Genomic DNA, 23641 nt, shown 5'->3' with positions numbered 1-23641 from the left:
GCAGCCAGCCTACCTGTTTCCCCGGCTGGTGTCTGCAGCCAGCCTACCTGTTTCCCCGGCTGGTGTCTGCAGACGTGGCTGGTGTCTACAGCCAGCCTACCTGGTTTCCCCGGCTGGTGTCTGCAGACATGGCTGGTGTCTGCAGACGTGGCTGGTGTCTGCAGCCAGCCTACCTGTTTCCCCGGCTGGTGTCTGCAGCTCGCCTACCTGTTTCCCTGGCTGGTGTCTGCAGCTATGGCTGGTGTCTACAGCCAGCCTACCTGGTTTCCCCGGCTGGTGTCTGCAGACATGGCTGGTGTCTGCAGACATGGCTGGTGTCTGCAGACGTGGCTGGTGTCTGCAGCCAGCCTACCTGTTTCCCCGGCTGGTGTCTGCAGCCAGCCTACCTGTTTCCCCGGCTGGTGTCTGCAGCCATGGCTGGTGTCTACAGCCAGCCTACTTGGTTTCCCCGGCTGGTGTCTGCAGACATGGCTGGTGTCTGCAGACGTGGCTGGTGTCTGCAGCCAGCCTACCTGTTTCCCCGGCTGGTGTCTGCAGCCAGCCTACCTGTTTCCCCGGCTGGTGTCTGCAGCCATGGCTGGTGTCTACAGCCAGCCTACCTGTTTCCCCGGCTGGTGTCTGCAGCCATGGCTGGTGCCTGCAGCTTGCTTACCTGTTCCCCCGGCTGGTGTCTCATTTTCTAAATTCTAGTGCATACAACTGTGACCAAAAGAAACTCTGAGAATCTAGAATTGTACCCGACTGCTCCACCCCCAAATATTACACACTTCAGTCTCTGCTATTAGGAAAACGTGCAATATTTTATCTTCTGAAATAGTAAGAAAAACAAACAGAAAGTTAACACTTTAGGTGGTGGTTAAGGAAGGAGCGTTTTAAGAGATTTCTGATTTTCTTAAGCCTCATTAGTGACTGGTCCCAGTTCTGAACCCGGTATCTGACTACAAGGCCCTCGTGGAGAATGTTTGCCTGTCTCTGCTGGGTCCATTCATGGAGTCTGTTTGTGCTGTGGTGTAGTAGCGACTGAAGAAGGAAAGGACATGCTTTCCTGTCAGTCTGAGAGGTGGAGGAGACTCCACGCACAAAGGGGAGGCCTGGGCTGGGCTGTGTGGGCCACCTCTCCTGCAGCTGTGGAATATGCTTTGTGGAAGGAAAGGAAGAAAACGTCCTGCCGTAAGAAAAATGATGCTGAGGAATAAAACATCTGTTCTCTGGCCTAGTGGGTATTCTCAAGGAAAGCAGATGTTATCTATTTCCTCCCTAACTGGAGTGGCTCCCTCTCTGATGCTGGAAGCCACTGTAAACAATGAGACCTTTTTCTAAACATGTTCAGTTGTCTTCCCTGGTTCAGCCCCCACAAAATCCATGGGATTGGCTTTCCAGGATGCATATTTTCTTGTGAAGTTCTGACAGAGGGGAAGAGTCTTACAGGATGGAACGATCTTGTCTACTTGAAGTAAAACACGACAGCCACCGTGAGCGGGGAATTAGCTTTGAAGGTATAGGGGCTCTAGAGCGCCCAGTTGCTCTGGGAGATTTTAGTATTTTGACGGCTTTAGTTCACAAAGTTAGGATAGTGCCGTCTGAATGCTAAGAAACCGAAGGGGTTGGGCAACTGTTTCCACTCAGTATTTCTTTTCTCGATAAACAAAAAAGGCTCTTTTTATCAAGTAGCTCTCATTCTGATCGGGCTACCACAAATGCTAACACTCGGTTGCATGCCCACAGAGTAGATGGTCAATGGGTGCGGAGTAGGGGGCCCTACAAGTTCAGGTCGCCACAGGCTCCAGCAAGCATACAGGAGAGAACGAGAGAGCAGTGGGGCTGCCAGGGTCCCTTGACCTTGGCCAGTTAATCATTCATCATCGATGCTTTAGAAAAAGAGTTCAAAGATCGTGTTGCTGTTTAATTTTCCTAAAACCTAGACAGCATAACAAATTAGGTGTTTCTGAGAGCAAGATTAGGATGTACTTGGAGGACTGCCCCAACACGGGCAGATGGACCTCATCCTCCTAGGAAGCATTAGGACTTTAAGAATCTTAGTGCACGCCTATCGCTCCAATACTGGCAGTGCTAAGGTAGGCTAGCCTGGGCTCCAGGCTAGCCTGGGCTCCATAGGAGGCTCGTCTTGAAATAAAATGAAAATTGTTAAGTTAAGCAAAGAGAATAAGATTTTAATTCCCTCCCAGTTACTCTTAAGTATTTATGCTAATAAATAAAAAAGCATAGGAACCACGACAGGTAAGTTACAGTCATTGGTGCCACTTAACAGGAGCTCCCAGAGAGGGGCTAGCACGGGGGGGGGGGGGGGCGCTTACTCCTACTTTAGATTGTAACTATGTCCTAGAGGAACTTATCAGTTAAAGAACAGGAGCTCACAGAAGCGGACAGTGCAAAGGAGGAGAGATGGATGTAAAAGAACAAGGTTTCTTTGAAGACCCTCCAGGTGCTTGCTACAATTAAATGACTGTAAAATCAAAGCCAAGGATTTCAGTTGAGAGAGAGAGAGAGAGAAAGAGAGAGAGAGAGAGAGAGAGAGAGAGAGAGAGACAGAGAGAGAGAGCCCTTCTAAAATACAAACAAAATCAGCTTCCCACAGCCACCTGTAATGGACTAAGTTGAAATTCCCACACCAGTGCTTTTGTTAGCATCGAGGTGATTGACATGTTCAAACTAGGAGGAGACTCTGCATCGGCTGCACTGTAGACTCCACAGAGTAGCAGTGAGGCCAGATCTGAGCTAGGTAACATGTTGTCTTGGAAAACAGCTCCGTTCCTTACCTGACTTCTCTGTCAGGTAAGGGTGCAGAGTATCCACAAGGTTTTTGTATGAATGAAATACAAATTGCTTACTGCTTGACTTCCGGCGATGGGATAGTTCCAGAGAGTTGCATCTGTCACATGAATAAGAGGTATAAAAGAGCCAGATTTTCAGGGTCCTCTTTGCTACTTTCTGTTTGAAGTGCAATCCCACGGTGGCAAGCCTCTCACCTCTCTGGAATCATGTTTGTTAACCCCATGTGTAGGGGGGTCCTGTGATGTAACATGAGGGGTCCTGCTTGTTGGGGGTTTTCTGTTCTGCCCTGTCCCCCAGCTATTTAGTCCCAGAGAAAAATCACACAAGAGATCTCTATAAGTTATAATGCTGATTGGCCCGTTATGTCAGGCTTCTTATTAACTAATGCTCACATCTTGATTAACCTTTTTTTCTGATCTATGTTAGCCATGTGGTTCAGTACCTTTTTCAGTAGGGCAGCTCACATCCTGCTGCTTCGGTGATCTGGGCAGGAGTGGCAAGAATGAACTTCCTCCTCCCCAGAATTCTCCTGCTCTCCTTGCATCATTTCCACTTCCTGTCTGGTTTTCCCACCTACACCCCCTGCCTGGCCAATCAGCATTTATTTAAAACATGATTGACAGACTAGGGACTATTCTCCCACACCACTGTGATAAAGGTTTCTAGTCTATTGCAGTTTGCCATTGCAATAGACTGATAACATACCTGAGAGAGCCAACTGAAAAAGAGGATGTTTATGTGGGTTTATGTTTTAGAGTTTGTAGTAGTGCATAATCAAGTCGGCTCTACTGCTGTGGAGTCTGGGGTTGACCCAGAACATTATGGGAGAAACCTGGTAGAGAAAACTGATCATTCCATGACATCCAGCAAGTGTTTTCAGTAAGAGGAAACGAAGGCTCCAGCGTCTCCCATTCTAGGTCATACCTCCAGTAAACTAATCCCCCCGCCCTCGCCGCCATGAGCTCCACCTCTTGAAACATTCCACCACCATGTGCCAGTTAGTTTTATATAAACTTGACACAAGCCCTTTTGTAAGAGGAAAGCTTAATTGAGAAGATGCCCCTACCAGATTCGCATGGAGGCAAAGCCATTGGTGCTTTTTCTTGATTGATGATTGATGTGGCTAGGCACAGCTCACTGGTGGTCCTGGGTGCTTTAAGAAAGTAGGATAATCAAGCCATAAGGATCCAGCCGGGAAGCAGAACCCCTCTATGGCCCCTGCACTAGTTCTTACCACCAGGTTCCTACTCTGAGGTCCTTCCCTGGCTTCCTTGGATGATGGACTGCAAGTTGTAAGATGCATAAATGTCTCCCACCCTAAAGTTGCCTTTGGTCATGATGTTTTACCACAGCAATAGAAACCCTGACTAAGGCATCCCAACAGCATTGGGCTGAAGAACAAGCCCACTTTTTTTTTTTTCCAGGAACATTCCAGACCCAAACTACAGCAATATTGAAAGGGAAAATAAAAGAAAGCACATGTTCTGTGGCCCTACAGAAATGTGAGAATGCATTGGGACTAACTCCGTCTTACTTCACAGCTTTATTTCATTTTCTTCTCTCCATTAAGGCTGCTGTGGTACCGTCTGCCCAAACCCTTAAGATTACTGACTTCGGCTTCAGCGACTTTGAGCTGTCTGATGTGGAAACGGCGCTGTGTACAATTCGGATGTTCACTGACCTCAACCTTGTGCAGAACTTCCAGATGAAGCATGAGGTAGGAAGGCAGCGGTGTGCATTGGTAAAAATGTGTGTGTGTGTGCTCACGTGTCTGTGTGTAAGATAGAAAACTGTACCTGACTAATAGCACGTAATAGGGGTTTTCAGCTTTAATGATTAACATACCCTTGCCTAAGAAAACCCATCAGTCATTAAAAATGCATTCATTAAACTGGGTGGTGGTGGTGTATGCCTTTAATTCCAGCACTCGGGAGGCAGAGGAAGGCAGATCTCTGTGAGTGTGAGGCCAGCCTGGTCTACAGAGTGAGTTCCAAGATAGCTAAGACTACATAGAAAAACCCTGTCTCAAACCCCTCCCCCCCCACAAAAAAATGCATGTATTGGATTCCCACCATGTGTCACGCACCAGGTGGAAGAATACAGGAGGATTTTACCTAAAACGACGGGAGAAGCGCAAAAGCAGGTTATTGGGTACTGGGTAGGACACAGGGGAGGGGAAAGTGGCCAGAGAAGCAGCTGGAAGGGTGTGCAGCAGAACAGGTAGTCTGGGGAGCCGTCTATGGGAACTGGCTCTCCTCCAATGGCGACTCAGGGAGGAGTTCAAAGCCTGGAAGTACCTTGACATCATCGCCAAGGCTGTGACGACCACGTAGAATGCAGCAGCACCAGGGCCCTAGGTGCTTGTGAGGCCAGACTTTTCAAACGAGGTCATCTCCGTAGAGCAGAAATGAGACCCTTTGGGGCCCAGTCTCCAGATACAGATTTCCCATATAAAGCTTTCTGTCTACAGTGCTTTTATGATTCTATTTAGCCCTTCATTATACTATGAACAGTTACTCACATGCTCTTTGTGATACCAATGATGAGCAGACCCCGCTCTCAAAGGCCTCACAGAATGGAAAGAAAGCCGCAGGCGACTATAACTAAGGTTAATGGGGTGCTACTTATGCTCCTGGAGACCCTAATCTGATTCTTACTTAAATTTAATCAAAGTTCGCATTGATTTTCTTCAATGAAAAGCAAACAATTCAAATAGGCCAGTGACGGTCTCTCTTGTCTGAACATTAGCTGAGGGATGCTGTGTTGTTTCATGATTCCAACAAGTTCTCACAAATGGATCTCATTCGCGAATGAAGAAACCAGGCCGTCATTGAGGAGAAATGTCATGGACTTCAATCACAGATCTCTTAGTGATCCACACACATGCACCCTGAGAGTTTACCTCCCATGTTCTCAGTTTCCTTACCTCTTAGAGTAAATGATGCTATTGCTCCAGGGAAGTCAGTATGAATCACATGTTCATCTGTACCTTACATGCCTGTGTATGTGTATGCTTGTGACACTCTGCTTAATCCACAGATATAGAGAGCATGTCAGTTATCTCCCCTTTAGGCCAGTTTGACCATGCTAAATCATCATCAGATTTTTTCATGGTGAGATAGGATTCACTTTGAAAGTCCGCCCTGTGGATGTGATAAGTTCAGATCTGGTGTCAGAAGTCCTAAATATGGCTTTTCCTTCATAATACCTTGATCAGTTCCATGTGTTCCCGGAGTGTCCGCATCTGTGGCTAACAATGACTTTCTTCCAAGGGCTTGGCTAGAGCACAAGAATGTGATTCTCTTTGAGAAACGCTTATTGTTGATTTACTTTTTGTTTGGCTTGTAGGTAGCTTTTACGGATTGGGTATTACAGATAGATACTCACACTCTTTTCCTAGCAACCCTTTCTTCAGATTCTTAGCCATAGGAAGAGCCCGCCTCTCTAGATCACCTGCTTTCCTTTTCTTTTTGCATAGCCCCTGCCTTAATGGCAACCAACAAGCAGTAGATAAAACTTCAGTGCCCCACAAAGACACACATGGACCAAGTAAAAATAGCTCGTCAAGGTAATTTTTTCCCCCAGGGGAACACCATGACCCAGACTGGGCTAGCGAGCACCCTAGGGCAGGAAGTTCAGTTCATTTTTATTCTAATACAGATGGTGACTGTATTTTTCCCATTGGCCGGGTTCTGACCTCACAGTCTTTGAGATTGGCTGGTTTTAAAAGACTCAGTGTAGAGGAAATGAAGGAAAGTGATGAGTTGCTCCAGACCGTAGGCTTCCAGGATTACAGGGAGCTTTTTGTGTAAACAAAAGTTTTGCCAGATGGAAGAGATTAAAAGATTTTTATAACAGTTGTACAAGGTGGGGAGATTAAAAGATTTTAATTCCTTTACATAGAACTTTTACAAGGTGGGGGGAATTTATGGAATATTGGCGCTCTGTGAGCTAATTTTGATTTAAAATTATTCTGGGCAGCATCAACCTGACCATTGAGATTATTTTGGTTGGCTTTTCTGCCTAAGTGTCTAGTCTTCTTTTATGTTTAGGTGTTATTGTCAGTATAATTTTAGGTGGGGAGGATGCCCCTACCAAGACATTTCACACTGAACGACAAACCTCCAGCATTAATTTATGCTGGTGGCAGCCACTGCCTGTCACTGGTCTCTGAAGCAGCCCACTTTATTAGAATACGTGTTGATTGTGTTTCCATGTCTGTCCTTTCTGTCTATACCCCCTGAACTGTATATATTGCACTTTATTCCGTGGTCTCTGGGGAACATACGTCCTTTCTGCAGGTTCTTAGTCATGTAGGAAAAGAATTTTAGAACGGACTCAGACACTTGAGGATCATTTTATCGGGGTTTAAGCCAAACAGCAGGGAAGGCAAGCTGGAGATGTCAGCAGCTGCCAGGAGCCGAGGGTGAGAGAAGGCAAGGCTTTCTGAGTCGGTTAAGAAGCCACACAGGCCCAGCATTGGCAGTCTGGGAGCACCTGCTCGGGAGCAGGAGGTCTGCAGAGGGAAAGAGAAGCCCAGAGCATTGAAGCAAGCAGATTTAGGGTTTGTGTCAGTTTGGTTTGGAAAAAGGAGATAGGAAGAGGGGAAAGAAAATATTGCTCTCTGAATTGGAACTCAGAAAATGGGCAGGCCTGGTGTGATGACAGCATCAGTGGCAATGGCTTCTGGGTCCCTGAGTGCACATCTCTTCTTAACAAGTGCTTAGATACTTCGTCTTTCTTCTCACCTCCTGGCTGTAGGCTGTTCTCTTGAAGTCGTAAGACTATCCTTCCTGTCACAGACAGTCTTTGGCCTTCCTCAAAGGTGTTATCAACCACTGACCAAGCCTCCTTATTAACCTGAACGCTGTTTCAGATTCTAATGCCCTGTCGTTCCCCCTCCCTCACCCCCAGACTCAGGAGGTGGGGTCCAATGTCTGTTGTGATTGAGGTTCCCATCTCAAAGAGCCCCAAGCTAGTACGTTTTACCAGATCCCCGACGAGAGTCACTCTAGCCATGATTCAATTGCAGGGTAGGAATACATATTTAACACGAGCTTTAGGCTTTGAACTAGTGAAGAATATATTGAGACATTGAATTTCCAGTTTTTCTCATGACTTTTCTTGCTGCTTTAATTAATCACAAGAGATTTTCTACATGATACTGATGTGTACTTGCAAAAAAGCACATCAAAGTACAACGTGTGGCTTTCATTTAAAATCCCCCTACTGTGACTGCTCTGTCATCTTTCCACCAGAGTGTCCAAAAACGTCCAGAATAAAGGACTCTGTGCTGAGATTTCGGTGCTGAGTGAGCGCACATCCACCACCATGGGCACACAGACCTGCTTACACAAGGACAACTCACAGGGCCTAGTGCTCAGAAATCCCGAGGTTCTTTGTTGGAGAATTCTCTGGTAACTGAACCATAGAACTAGAAGGCAAAACCATAAAAAGAAAAGTGATTAGGCCAAGTCCTCTGTGATGGAGAGGCTTCTACCAATAGTGCAGACCCTCCCACTCAGTCCCCAGAGCCAATCACAAGGCTGGACGCTTTCAAAGCTGTGTTCTTTCCCCTCGTACTTTTTCCAGTCCCGAGGCAATGCTCTTTGTGTTTGCAATATCCCCAGTGACACACAGGGGAAAGCGCATCCTTGTTTTTAACAAAAAGAGAGTAAATCATTCAGATTTTTAAGAGAGGCGGACCAGTAACACAAACAGAATAGCCATGCTTAGCTCATGGGTCCCTGAGGATTTAATTTAATACTCCACTTAGAAGTTAAATTAAACCCAACTTGGGAGACTTGCTTGAACAATTTTGCCTTTTCCCCCTTCCTATCTTTTAAAAGAAATGTTTTCCATATGGGTCCCAGGAGCTTTCCTTAGTATACATTATTTCCAGATTTTGATTTCTTGGTAGGCAGTCATTAACTGTGCTAACCCTTAGGCAGAACCGAAAGTGTAAAGACCTAATGAGGAGGGCACCAACCTGCGACTCTGGTTTGTCCTGAGACTTGAGCTAGGTACCTCGACCCCAGCCACCTTAGGTCCTGGCACCCAGTGTACAGCGTGAGAGCATAGAGTGGATCATTCTCCAACGCTCGTGCACCTATGACCCAGGATTCTAAGGACGGCATGGGACGATACTTTTTATAAAGGTCGTTGGTGCCCTACCCATGACGACATACCTTTCTTTGAGATATTATACATTTTCCATCCAGTCGAACTAGGTTAGCTTAGGAGATTCTGGACTGAACCAGTAATATTTGAATTCTGGCTCCACCCCTTATGAACAACCACCACTGACAGGTTGCCTGGTTGAGTATAGTTTCTTCTTTCTTTTCTTCCTCCCTCCCTCCCTTCCTTCTTTCCTTTCTCTTTTTAAAATAGTTATTCACTTTTTTCTAGCATATTTTTTATCAATTATTTAAGTTTCATATAATGTCCCCCATCACGTTCACTTGCCTGACTTTCCAGGTCCACACACCTACCCCCCACCCCACCCCTGTCCCTTGGGCCTTTCCCAAAGGAAAAAAAAGAAAACCCGAGCCAGTCCAATTTGTATTGCCTGTATTCTCACTGCAGCATGGTGAGATGTGAGTCCTTTAAAACTGAGCCTTACCCCACCCACCCCTGCCAGAAGCCATCAGCTGTGAGGAGCCAGTGTTGGTCTCTTCCTTTGTCAAGGGGTCAGAACAGTCATGCGCACCTCCCTCGCTGCGGCTGTGAAGATTGAGTGTGAGTGCCGCAAGGTGCCGGAACTCAGAAAAACGATGGCTAACTTGGCAATCATTGTCGCTCCTTCTCCTTTATCTCCTAAAGGTTCTTTGCAGATGGATTTTAAGTGTTAAGAAGAATTATCGGAAGAACGTCGCCTATCACAATTGGAGACACGCCTTCAACACAGCACAGTGCATGTTCGCTGCTCTGAAAGCAGGCAAGATTCAGGTACTCACAGCTGTTCAGAAGTCTGCTTAGTGGAGTTTACGGCAAGCCCGTCTTTTTAAATTATTTATAATGTGCCACTATGGTCTGATGTGGGATGTCCTTCTGTGTATGTCTTGCTTTTATTGGCTAATTAGTAGAGCTGCTTTAGCCTATGGCAGGGTAGAATATATGCAGACTACAGGAGATTTATATAGAGAGAGAAAGTAGGCAGAGTCAGGGATGCCATGTAGTTGCCAAAGGAGACAGATGCCAGAACCTTGCCCGGTAGGACATAGCCTTGTGGCAATGCACAGATTAATAGAAATGGGTTAATTTGAGATGTAAGAGCTAGCTAGAAATATGACTAAGCTGTTGGCCAAACAGTGTTGTAATTAATGCAGCTTCTGTATTATTTGGGTCTGGGTGGCCAGAAATGAACCAACCATCTTTGTTTACAGTGGTCGTTGAATAATGTACCACATAGTGACTCATGGTGGGTTGAAGATTAGCACTGCAGGGTAGTTGGCTGCTAACTTTCTTTGATTTAGAATAAATACAATGTAGTAAAAATCCCCTGACTTCATATTATGTTTTAGTAGTCCTTGGGCAAAAAATATTTCCGCTAGAGGAAGACACTGAAAGATAAATATACATTTATATATTCACACTCAACCGCTCCATGGCGGAATTGCTCAAAACTCACCAAGTGTTGTCAGAGACAAGCTCCTGGCTGTCAGTCCTACCCTGTGTGGAAGGCAGCTACTCTATAACTGCTGTCTCAGACAGGTTTCTCTTTGGTGTGCATTGATCTGAGGCTGATTAAAAGGAAGGCAAGGGCAGAAAATGTTCACATAAAGGATTCATGTGTAGCCAAATCCTGTTGTATGCCTATCCTTAGATTTTATCCTGACTAGCTAAAGTGATTCTAACCATCTATTATATAATTTAATCATATAATTTAAATCCAGAGCCTCTCAATTCTAAAAGTAAATTTAAAGAAATATTATTCTCTGTCAAATATCCTACTTTCAGGGGTTTAACATTTTAAATGATCAGTTTTAGAAGAAACAACTGGCCTTGGTTTTAGTTTAGTGACTGAACACTGGAATAACCCCTGTAAAAACCTGGATTTGATCACTGCACATAGAAAATAAATAAAAGAAGAACAGTTGTCCTCAAAGCCACACAAAATAGCATAGTGCTATATCTCACGCCCATAGAAACATTCTAAGACTAGAATAAACTCACTCTGGGTCGTGCAAGAGTCCGAAGGTTATCACCCCCGAAAGTTACCCTTGGCTTTCATGACGAAGAGTGACGCCATGTTTCACACTTACTTTGACACTTACGGTGCTGGGAGTTCCAGGAAAGAGTGACATGGCAGCTTAGTCTGCATTCCCTCCTGATGATGGGAATGGTGCTGTAAATAATATAAACGGCAAGGACTCAAAAATAGCCAATGGGCTTGCGGATATATTATACAACGTTTGAAGGCCCATTTCCCCGCAGTAATCTTATTTCTACTATTTTGTTTAATATTAGCGTTGTCTAGGTTCCTTAAGGATGTCACAGCCAATCACAGAGAGCAAAGCCATGGTTACAGAGAAACAAGAGAAAAAGATAATTGAAGTTTGTTACAGTCATTCCACATGTATAAAAATAAAGATTCGTGACATTAACAGTGGGTGGGCAGATTATTCTTTTTTTTTCACTTGAAAAACTTACGTTTTGTGTGTGTGTGTGTGTGTATGTGTGTGTGTGCACATAGGTCATGGTACACGTATGGCAGTCGGAGAACAGCTTTTGGAAGCTGGTTCTCTCCTGCCACTCACATTATTGGGCTTGCATAGCAAGCACTGGTACGCACAGAGCCAGCTTGCTGATCCCAGGTTGTTCATCTTGGAAGCATTTCAACATTTTCTGTTGTCTAGTGACATTTGTAATAGCTCATTGTGAATAAGAATCCAAACGACTGCCTACGGAGCCGAGTGTCTGGAGTCTCTGTGAGGGCGGCGCAGCAGGGCGGGAATTAGTACGGAAAAGCCACAGGAGGAGACCCTGCCCGTGCTTTATCTTTCTTTTTCTTTTCTTCAATGCTTTTGCACACAGAACAAGTTGACGGATCTAGAGACACTTGCTTTGCTGATTGCTGCTTTAAGCCATGATTTGGACCATCGTGGTGTGAACAACTCGTATATACAGCGGTAAGATGGTTTCTCCAGTAAAACAAGAAAATGTGTCCTCTGAATCATTGGACTGTGTTTTAAGTTAGAGCTACCAAAAAAAAAAAAAAAAAAGTATCAGTTGACTGAGCTTCATTACATAGTCTAGCTATGTTTAAGGAAACTAGAAAGTGAATGCAAGTGTAAAACTGTATTGATCACCATTCAAGCAGTATCTATGTTGAGACCCTTATTACATAATTGCTGTGAGTTTTGCTTTGGTTTTTGTAGACCCAGCTTAAGCGCGTCTTTATAAGACCATGAAGAACTGTCCAGAAGAGGTAGCATTTTTACCCTGGAGTAGAAAAGACAGTATTTGAGAAAGTGCCTAGCTGGGCCCTGCTGACTTACAAGACTCCATAGCTTTTTAGTTCTAGTGGAGGTGACATCACACAGTGTTAGAGAACTTGAACTCTGTGCCCAGGCTGTGGTTCTGCCCAGTGCTCCCTTGTAGCCTTGGACAAGGAATCTGACGTCTCCATACCTTCATTTCCTTTAAAATGGAGATAGTGGCGTCCTCATAGCACAAGGCTGGTGTATGTTTCCAGAGGCCACACGCATCCACCGAGCGGAAGGTTTAATGTGTGTTGTGTTAGGTCCTAGCAGTAGTCCCTAGAGTTGTGCCCAGCGTGATGCTCTCACCGGCAGATCTTAGGAGTGAGAGTCTAACCACCGGGATAAGAATTTTCAGGCACTTTTGAGGATCAACACTTAGGTGGCATTTTGTGATGACAACTGAGTGGATGAAGCTGATAGACCTTTCATCCAACCATCCAACCCCTGTTGCGGTCTCTTCTCGTAGCAATTTGGTTGAAAAGTCTACGTTGTAATGGCAGAATCTTGTACTACTTAGCGTCTTTGTAAGTGAGGCGGTGACTTGACTGATCATGTCATAAGGGATTCCCGGTGTCTGCAGGGTGGGAGACAGCTCTCCAGCCGTCATCGCTGTATGTGACAAACAGGAGACTTTCTGTAAGGGTTCTAGCAGTGCACAACCATGTCCTTGTCCATGAAACAAGAGAGAAGGCTCTTGCCCTGTCCCAGACTGACTTTTTCCACCTGAAAACCTAAAGATTTGGAAAAGTAACTTGATGACATGTCCTTTGTCCTTGTGCCTTATTTGTGGTCCCGAGTGGCACATAAATGTCATTAATGAAAGGGAGCAGCAATAGGAAAGGATCTTTAGTGTGATCCATCCATATAGCATGGCTATCCTCCCTGTGTGGCCAGTCCATATAGCATGGCTGTCCTCCTTTCATGACCAGTTCATATAGCATGACTATCCTCCCTGTGTGACCAATTCATATAGCATGGCTGTCCTCCTTATGTGACCAGTTCATATAGCATGGCTATCCTCCCTGTGTGAACAGTTCACACAGTCTGTATAGCATTTCTGTCCTTCCTTTGTCCATATAGAACGGCTATACTCCCTGCCTAGCAAAGAAAGGAACATTGTGTTATTAGTGTGTGTGTGTGTCTATTATCATTGTAGAAATTGTCTTCATGTTGCTCTATATACGTGAAGAAAAAGATAAATTGCAACTTTTTTCTTTTACTTAAAGATAACTAATATTAAAAAATGAGGGACTGGAGGCATGGCTCATTAAGTCACTGCCTGCCCTTCTAAAGGTCCTGAGTTCAATGCCCAGCAATCAAATCATGGCTCACAACCATCTGTAATGAGACCTGGTACTCTCTTCTGGCCTGCAGGCATGCATTCAGGCAGAACACTGTATACTTAATAAATAAATCTTAAAAAAGACCCTATATTTAAACTATTAAAAATATTATTACCCCAAAGAGCTTCTGGAGCAATTATATCTTCTCTTTAGGTTAAAAAAAATTTGGGGGGGGGGAACACAACAGAACGCACAGATTGTAGAGTCTTATTTTCCCACACACAAAGTAGACACTGACCAAGCAAGAACTCTTGGAAAAGCTAAAGCTGCTCAGAGGCTTTTATTTCTTCTCACATTTCTGTGTTTTGAGTAAAGGAAAACAGGCCTCTTTCTTTCCTTACTGGTAACGACTGGTATTTAAAGTAGGATTTTCTGCACAAGTGAGCCCTTGAGGTAGTAAAGTCCTGTAAACAGCCCCGTATACAGTTCTGTCTTCTAGAGGGACAAACAGTACCCCGAACCCATGATGTGTCCAGACTGACACATGGAAAAATAAATAAAAAGAAGGTAGAGAAATATGAGTGGTTAGTGAGCAAGAAGGAGGTGTCCATGGGTAATGGAGTCAGAAACCGAGATCCTCCTTTCTCTTAAGTGACTTGGAGAAGTCTACTTTGAGGTAAGGCTTCCTTCCTTGAGCAGGAGGCTATGGGTGGCCTAGTGTTGACCCTCCCTCTGCCCCTCCCTCCCTCCCTTTCTTTCTTTAGCAAGAAGGCTGACATCACCAGGGGTCCCACTGGTGGCCCGTGATGCATGTAAGGTCTCTGTTTCCGCTTTCTCTTCTCATGTGGGAGGGGAGGAAGAATGCTCTCAGGTGAACTGCTAGCGTGAGCCCTGGTGTAGACTGGCTATAGTTCAGTTGGTAGAGTGTTAACCTACGTATGCATGAAGCCCTGGCTTTGACCCTTCACACCATGTAAACCAGACTTGGTGGTACCCTCAGGTGGCAGACGCAGGAGGGTCAGAAGCTCAAGGTTAAGCTCAGCTCCATAGCCAGTGTGAGGCTAGCCTGGGCTAAGTGAGTCTCTACCCAAAACAATGAAGCAAAATGAGTGGTGGCTAGAACGCTGTAGCCCATAAAAATAGTTATAAAGCTTGCATTACAGAGAAAGTGTCCGCATCAGGCCTCTAATCAATGTCCTAGGACTTTGCATGTGTATTTATTTGCTTAGTTTCAAGTTCAGCAATTAAAAAGTGATTCACAAAAGTATGCTATATGTTAGGCTCGTGCATAATGAACAATTGCTAGAGTCTGGGTTCTTTGCTAGGCAGGAAGAAGCTAGTTATCTACTGAGTCCTGGGTCATCTAATGAAGTAGCCATCAAGTGTCCATCAGAGAAGGAGATTGGCCAAGCGTAGAGTAGTCCATGTCCATTGTTCATAGAGAAAATGAGATTTAAGCTGAAAGGTGGGTGATTTTCAGATAAAGGACAAAGATATCCTGAGATGCTGTGATGGGGGCATGGACCAGTAGCGGTAGACCAGCAAGAAAATAGACAGACAGGAGCCACAAGACCTCCTCGAGGGAGGGGTGTCGCCCTGAGCCGTATATGCTGGAATTGATAGAATTCGTAAAAGGAACTGTTGCCCTAGGTGATAAAAAACATTAGGAGCGAAGTCGCAGCGTCAGCCGCACAGTAAGTGGATTGAAATTAGAACCACAGAGCTCAGCTAGAAAACTGTCACAGCAAGCCAGGTACAAACCGACAGTCACACCAAGTAGAGGGGGAGGAGGCCAAAGAGCAGCGTTAGTTAATTTCACGTGGGGAAGCTAGAAGGATGCATGAGGAAAGGAGAGAAAGCAGAAACAGCGGTGGTGCTGCCGTGAGCGTGAAGGCGTGGGGGGTAAGGTACAAAGCAGCGGAGATTCCGGCCCCGGGTCCTGTGGCTCACAGGCAGAACCGCGAACGCTGTCTGTGGTGGTGGAGAAGAAGCCTGGGAGGCGACTCTGTCTCTCTCACAGGACATTTATTTTGACTCAGATTGTAAGACTTTCTGTTTCTAGTGTATTTCCCAATACCACTGTCCAGGGTAGGCCAATCACTGTGCAAGACAGGAAAACACAGAGAAAGTATGCCAGTTCATTAGCGCCCGCCGACATCGGCGTGGGAAGAAAATTCCACAGCGGTAGTGGTTTAAATAGGTCCTTCTGATGTGCCCCAAATAGCAGCAACACGAACACATTGGTTTCCATGCTTTTTCTTTTTTAGTGTACAGGAAATCCAAGGCATTTTTTTTCACCCATTGCTTGATTCATGAATTTGTATTTTTAGAATGTAAGTAAAGACAAACACATTTTGGCATTGGTCTATCTCACAAGCCAAAAGTCCTCTCTAATCTGATGCAGTTCTTTCTGCCTCCCCTAGAAATGTAAAGTACGTTTGAGGTTCTAACTGGTTTGTATTATACCCACATAATTGCATTTCCTGCACCGACTCCCAACTAGGTCCGTGAATAGACACTGTGTAGATATGGCAGTGAGAGACAATGAGAGGATGTACTCGAACCCCAGGCCTGTCATTTATATCCCCATTGAGCAAATGAGATAATCTGCTTGAACATTTAAAACATAGGCAGAAATGCCCATTGTATAGCACTCTCTGCCTGGGTTCCGCTGAAGCCCTAGTTGGAGATAAAAGTTTTGGTATGCATAGCTTGCTGGTGAATATGACCCCAAAGAGCACAGAGAAAGGTCTGAAATGAAGCAGGAAAGGAGGGATATTCTCCAGATAGACACACAGATGAGCAACCGGTACTCAATTCTGCCAGAGGTGATTTGGAGCAAACTTATGGGAGGAGACCCAGAGTCACTGGGCTTTAAGGCAGAAGACACTTATCTGTAAGACCCCTTTGCTCCATTAGACAGTGGTGGTCCCCAGGCCTTAACTAGCCTATGTTGGCCCTGGCTATGTGTTTGTGCTTCAAGCCTGTGGGCACCAGCTGTGGGTCAGGGGGGCGGTACCTAGGGTAGGCCAAGACAGAGCAGAGAGCTTTCTGATTGGCACCTGTGTCGAGTCTGTTAAAGTCTGGATGAAACACTGTATCAGCGGCTGAAGTAGGAGGTAGGTGTGAGATGCCTGGTTCAGTACTTACACAGTGAAATACAGTAATAATAAATCAAAGTAGCATAGTGCCGGCTGTGGTACAGGCTCCTGATAAAGGGAAACTATTGTCACAAAGGCCAGCAACTTCAACAGGTTTATAGTCTGATGCGGTGACAAATTGAGTGCCGCGGCACCTGCTGAGGGACTCTGGCAATGTGCCCTCGACCTTTGTCTTAAGTGTTGTGCTTGACATTTATGTGAGTTGGTTGGTTTGCTTTTAGGTTCCGTGAAAGGTTTCCATCTCATGTCCTAGGCTGGCTTCTGACTAAAGCTCCACCAGCCTCAGTTTCCCTAGGGTAGCACCCTGCTTTCATGTTCTTTAGTTCTTTTATAAACGGTGATAATAGACACCTGAAAGTCTTCTCTTTTGCCTGAAACGAATGAGGGCCGTGACTGCTATGCTAGTTGAGCTGACTTTAATATGAAAGAATGGAGAAGAATGGAGGGGGGTCGTCTCTGGAGAAGACAGGGAGTCCATGGAAAGATTCAAAGGAGAAGTCATTCTCCTGTGTTGAGCTCAGCCCCTGGTCCACAGTACAGGTCATCAATTAGAGGTGGTGTGAAGAAAAACAAAAGCCAAGGATCGGGAAAGGTTATGCCAATAGCGGCATTAAATCAGAAAGACAGGTAACAATTTAAACAATAGGAGTAGAAAGGCGACTCATTCTCCCACCTTCATTGACCGCTCTTGTTTTCCTACTGCATCTATTTCTGTTTCTCTGTAACCATTTTTTTTTCACTGCATCTTATTAGCTCTGGGTAGGTTTTTAATGAAAAATTAAAATGGAAAGCAATATACTAGTGAAGAAAGAGAAAAATCGTTCGTACTTTCTAGCACTGTTGCGGGGCTTTGCGGTTCATAAGCCCCGTTCCTATACATTTTAGGAGGAACGGGTTACAGAACGCTTTCGTGGTTTTAAGAAGGAAGTGAAGAGCGTGGTTTTTCACATGTGAAGGGTCATGAGAAATGAAGTGAAGACTCTTCCTGTCGTGCTTCAGAAGTCCTTCTGTGACTGCTGTCCCACACATACAGTAAACAGTGCGGCACCCTCCCCACCCCTCCAGCTCACCCGGCAGGAAGTCTAAGCTGCTTCTTCAGAGCTGGGCTTAGAAAGCTTGAGGGCTGCCCTGCACTCAAACAACCCCTGTGACTCAGCATCCTCCTTCCTGCTATCCCCCTCCTTCACTCCGCACCCCTCCTTTCCAAGGCTGTGTACTTACTGCCCCCCTTTGGCTTGCTTTCCATCCCTCACGCCATGTTAACCCCAGTGGTCTCTTTCCTTATACAGAAGCACACATGGCTAAACTAACCTTCCACCTGAGCATCGGTGCAGGGGAAATGGCAACATGGATTTGTTCCAGGTTTTAAGTCGATTGCTGTGTTGGAACCGAAATCCAATCCAATAACGCTTAGGTATTGTGGAGTGGTACATGCTGTGCCCAGGGCTAGCAATCTTCTGCCCTCGTTCCTCACATATGCTGTTTTCAACCTTCAAGGCAGTGACACTGATCTCTGAACCAGCAGCATCGTTATTTGAAGACAGTTTGCATCAGTGTTTATTGCTGAGAGATTACCCCACTCTCCTCGGCAGGGGAGAAAATTATTAGTGTGGCTCGTTTTAAGATAATTTCAGTTAATAACACTAATGGATTGGTGAAGTAACATATTCTGGAACTTCCCGTTTCTCTCTCTCTCTCTCTCCAACATCATCACCCAGAAGCGAACACCCGCTGGCCCAGCTGTACTGCCACTCCATCATGGAACACCATCATTTTGATCAGTGCCTGATGATTCTAAATAGCCCCGTAAGTACAGCGTTTATTGTCGTGAATCTCAAAGGGGAGCTTTATAAATGCAGCTTTATTTTTAGGTTTTGGACTTATTCCCAGCTTCATAAATTCTCGAACATTCTCTATTCCTTTTTGGGTAAGGAAGGAATAGCCAAGGCATTAGACATCGCTACAGCCTCACGTCTGGCCGGTAAGAACTATCTCGTGTTACCCGCGAAGGAAATGTGATTACTGACCTTTGATTATTCCAAACTAGAAACAAAACTGGTGCTTGACGGCTCCCGCTTTAACTTTTTAAAAGCAGGTGAAGTGGTTCCTACAGATTGGTATCTGTTTCTTCTTTTCCTTTTGACTACACGCTGGGGTCAAGCCCAGGCCTTGGACCTGATAAATGGGTTTCCCCTCACTTGTTCTCCCAGCCTCCGTCTTATTGGCGCTTTTAGCTGCTCACAAGCCGTTCTCTCTAGGAATGAGAAGGCTGTTCGAGCACACAGAGAAGGGAGTGTCAGCAAATGTAGGAAAACGTGATACGGTTCGCTAAGTAAATGCACATGTTCAGGAGTGCAGTATTAGCAGAACGTACATCGGAGCGTGAGCTGGGTTGAGTGTTAGTGTGTCTGATAAAACGCTTGGTAGTTTTTATTCTACTCGTGGGATTGTTAATTATTCCTCCTGTGTTGACTTTATAAGGGAAAACAAAAGAGAAAGGTTTTACCATTACATTTAAATGGTCACAAGGCATGGTACATAATCTTAGGCGGTTTTATCACAATGCCTTCATGTTTGCTGGGGTTAGGTCTAGTTTTTTTCCCCCTGAATTTTAGAGAAGAATTAGGGGGTCACATTGTGGTCACTATTATTAGGTCCAAATGTATGGCATGTCATTCTCACGTCACAGACCGAAGTGGTCACTCCAGCATTATCGTTCACACTGTGAGGCCAATTCCTCCTTTACGCCCCCATAAGCATCTCTTGTTTCTTACTATGCATGTCTTCTAGATCCTTCCTTACTACCAAGCCTCTGTGTTTCCCACCTAATCAGCCAGTGAGTGGGAAAGCAGCATAGGCAAGAAAAGGGTCTGGCCTTTCTTAACACGCTGACAGTGCTGAGCGTCCGACTCTTTGCACCTGGTAGATATTAGTAATTTTATCATCCCTGCAAAGCACCCTCATTACGGAGACAGCAACGTCCCACAACAGCTACAGAATGGCCAGCCAATTTGGTCTTACCTTTTAGGTTTCTTGGGCAGGATGCATCGCAAGTCCGTTCTAGTCCCACCTGCCCCACTAAACACAGGGTCTTCTACTGGAGGCAAAGAGAATCCTCACCTCTTCCATAATATCTTAGTGTGACAATAACATTAGGGTGTGTGCAGCTTGGGATGCAGCTCGGAGACAGAGTGTGTTTTGCACGTGAAGGGCACTAGGTTAGAGCTCCCCCCAGCACTGACAAAAAAGTATACAACTTCTTCTGACTACTTCCTCAGGAAGTTTATATAAGACTTAATAGAGTGTTTGCTATAACGTGTAGCTTGAGTCAGTTGATATGTGATCAGTATCATTTTAATGTGGTGTTTGAAGAGTGAGAAGCAGGCCCTTGTGCCCTCCTCCTCCGCTGCAGGCTGTGAGAGGCTCTTGACCCTGCTCTTCCCTCTCCATCAAATCCCATGCACACTGCCCCTCCCCACAGTCCGGCATTCCCGTCTGTGGCTCTTGTGTGTTCTCCATGCATTCTGAGGAAGCCCCCAGGCCTGCTGGGCCAACTCACCTCCAGAGAGCACCTCCCTTGCTTTGCTTTGCCTTCTGGTTTCCGAGTCGCATAGGTTTTGAGTGATCTGCCCCAACACTACTTTCCCCATGAACTATGTTATTTTTAGTGTATAATTTTCTAAAATTGAGATTGGAGAAACATATGCATGTTAGGGTAGAAACATCTGTACTTTCCTTGGGAAAATGCTCTGTAGCTAAAGCTTTTTATTTACTTTGTGGTAGGATAGGGAGTTTTTATTGTTTTTGTTTTTGTTTTTTAACTTGGGCTCATGCAGCTCATCCTGGCCTCTGTCTCACTGAATAGCTAGAAAATGGCCTTAAGGCCCTAATCTTCCTGTCTCTACTTCCCAAATTCAGGGATTACAGGCGTGCGCTACCACACCCTATTTAAAAAGTCCTGCTGGTGTCTTATTTCAAGTACAGTCCCAGACCAAAGAAATTACTAACCTTTTCAAAAGTGTATTAAATATTTCCTATCATACTTCTTTTGTTGGATATATGAATTATTATATAGTATGTTGTTACTTAGCATGACATACAAGCAATCTGGCTATATGTTTAGTTGGCTTGAGTCATAAGAGCCGTCTGTATAGTTTATCTTTATAAGCACAAGTAAATAAAAACATCCGGATTGTACTCTTTGGGACAAACCCTGAGACCGCAGTATCGAAGCTGTTTCAATATCTCCTGGCAATCGTTTTTATCTTAAAAATCAATAAAAGCATCCAAAGTTTTCTGAAAAGTTCCCTGTGGCCCAGATCTAGAGTGATGAAGTAATGATTGTGGCTGTCATCACAGATTCGGTCATTAATTTAATTCATGGGTCTCATTACTCCCTAATCACTGTCTTCCCAGCCAAGCAAACCAGCAGTGCCCTGGCATCCTTCTTCACCGCCCGATCTCCTTTCTAAAGCTCTGGGCACTTTCTTGGCTCTGAGACTTAGAAGGTTTACACACATTCTGAGTCTATTTGGAGTGGCTGAACTCTGGGCTTTGTTTAGTTGAAGATCACAAGGAACCACTCTGCTTTAAATTATAGCCCCAAAAATAAATACAAGATGTTGTAACAGAAACCTTCAGTGATGATACATGGATTGGCCCCCGTTGCACCCCCCCATGTCTTTCAAAAGAATAGTTTACTAATATGGGAAATATGACCTACAAAAATTCCTGTTTATGGTGGATCTCTGTGAGTTCAAAGCCACCCTGCTCTACAGAGCTAATTCCAGGACAGCTAAGGCTACACAGGAAAACCCTGTTTTGAAAAACAAATAAAAATTCGTGCATAAATTGTTCATGAAAAAATTATAATTTTTTATTATTTTGGGGGGAGTGTAATATAATGACATCATTTCTCCTTTCTTTTCCTTCCAGCCTTCCCGTCTACCCCTCCTTTCATTAATTATTTGTGTGTGTGTATCTGTATGTGTGTATATTTCTAGATATGTAAATACAATCTGCTTAGTCTGTATAATGTTCCATATTTGTAAGTTTTCAGGCCTGATCATTTGGTATTAACTAACCTGTTGGCGTGTTCTTCCCTGGGGAGGAGTGTTTTGGTGTTGACTAACCTGTTGGCGTGTTCTTCCCTGGGGAGGAGTGTTTTGCCTGCTCTCAGCACAGATTGCTCCCTTTCAAGCATCCTTACAGACCTTTGAGCTCATGCTTTCTTAGGTCACCAGCTAGTCAACACCTTTGGATCAGGCCTGCTAGCCCTCTGTACTGTCATGCTCATAAGGAACACCTACAGTTCTCAGTATTGGTTAAGCTGTGTAAATGTGAACCAGAAATGTTACCAAGTTTGTTATGGAAGCCACAGAGGAGTGTCTCTAAAATAATCAGTTATCTAAAAATTTCACAACTCCATTCTTCATATTGATTAATATGATTTTGAGTTTTCAGTTTCACTTTGTTTTCTGTTATATTATAGTAATTAATCTGCACAAAGGAAAACGACAAACTTACTTAGTTTGTAGATTTCAACTCAGTCTCAAGGAGGAAACACACGTGTACAGAGGCAGGGATAATGTCATGTTGCTGTTTTTATCTTACATGATAGAGCGGTGCACGGTGGGAATGAAGAGGGAAAACACTACTTCATGGCATATACTTTTAAATAGCAGGCTCAGAACGAGGTGTGCGTTTAAGTCATGTGACTGTATCTTCAGCGTCGGTTCTTGAGAGCAACTCCTGTGGGTAGAATACTAACGATGTTTCTCTTTTTATATAAAGGGCAACCAGATTCTCAGCGGCCTCTCCATTGAAGAATATAAGACCACATTGAAAATGATCAAGCAAGCAATTTTAGCTACAGACCTAGCACTGTACATTAAGTAAGTCTTCAGAAGAGATGCCCTCCAAAATAGGTCTCAGATCATTTTCATATCCATACTAGGAAATTCTTCTAAAAGCAAGCATCCAAATGCTTACCAGATGGGTCATTAATGTGTGTGTGTGTGTGTGTGTGTGTGTGTGTTTTGTTTTTCGAGACAGGGTTTCTCTGTAGCTTTGGAACCTGTCCTGGAACTAGTTCTTGTAGACCAGGCTGGCCTCAAACTCATAGAGATCCTCCTGCCTCTGCCTCCCGAGTACTGGGATTAAAGGTGTGCGCCACCACCGCCCGGCTCAGATGGGTCATCTTTAAAGGCAACTCCTTTGTGCCCTTACTGCTCCAAATGGTAGCATAGGATGTTCTTCTACTGCTGTGTCTGTGAAGCTGCCTCGAGGCATCGTGACGGGTCCAGTCTAACCATCCCAAAGGCTGCTTGCTTTCCTCCTTTCCTTCCCTCGCCAATCTCTGCCCACTCATGATTCATAGCCACCCCAGCCTGGGTGGGCAGGCAAAGAGCACTGCAAACCATCTTCTTTTCATCTGCCTTTGGCAGGAGAGCTACTGGTGGAACTATTTTTCCGACTGCACTTGGCATGATTACCGCGCTTCTGTACGAGCCAGACAATGCTCGTTGGCGTTTGGACAGTCGTCACGGTTTCCAACCTATAGATTGAGACCTCTGTATATGTGGGATCACCTGTCCCGGGCTTCGTCTCAATGTTTAGGTCTCTCCTTTGACACAAGGATTCACAGCCATGGTAGTAGTCTCTGCTGTGAGGAGTTAACAACCACAACAGGCACACGCCAGTTACACCACATACCCACTGCTCACTGTCGGCAACCATGCCTGCGTCTGCTTCAGTGAAAACTGAGTCAGCTTAGGGGCCATCAGAAAATGCAGCCAACTTCAGATGATTCAAACACATTGTGAGAATACTGATCATCAAATCACAAAGAACATGAAAAGATGCATAGGTTTCCCATTTTTATGCCATGTGAGTTTCTTTTCTTTCTGTGGAACTTTCG

General features: G+C 44.9%; 1 protein-coding gene across 2 annotated transcripts in view; it reads left to right on the top strand.

Moving 5' to 3' along the window:
- The window catches only part of Pde5a (phosphodiesterase 5A), a 137870-nt gene that overhangs the window by 91838 nt on the left and 22391 nt on the right, over positions 1 to 23641 (top strand). For both annotated transcript variants that reach the window (XM_087897608.1, XM_087897609.1), the window contains exons 12-16: positions 4364 to 4510; positions 9616 to 9741; positions 11830 to 11924; positions 18441 to 18528; positions 22516 to 22616. In XM_087897608.1, coding sequence (XP_087753734.1) covers positions 4364 to 4510; positions 9616 to 9741; positions 11830 to 11924; positions 18441 to 18528; positions 22516 to 22616 — 557 coding nt within the window. The remainder of the gene's footprint in view (positions 1 to 4363; positions 4511 to 9615; positions 9742 to 11829; positions 11925 to 18440; positions 18529 to 22515; positions 22617 to 23641) is intronic.

Source organism: Myodes glareolus, chromosome 17 (genome assembly GCF_982192425.1).
Source record: "Myodes glareolus chromosome 17, mMyoGla1.1, whole genome shotgun sequence".
In the NCBI taxonomy this organism is placed as follows: domain Eukaryota; kingdom Metazoa; phylum Chordata; class Mammalia; order Rodentia; family Cricetidae; genus Myodes; species Myodes glareolus.
Note: the sequence above shows the minus strand (reverse complement) of the source record. Positions and strands in the feature narration are given on the sequence as shown.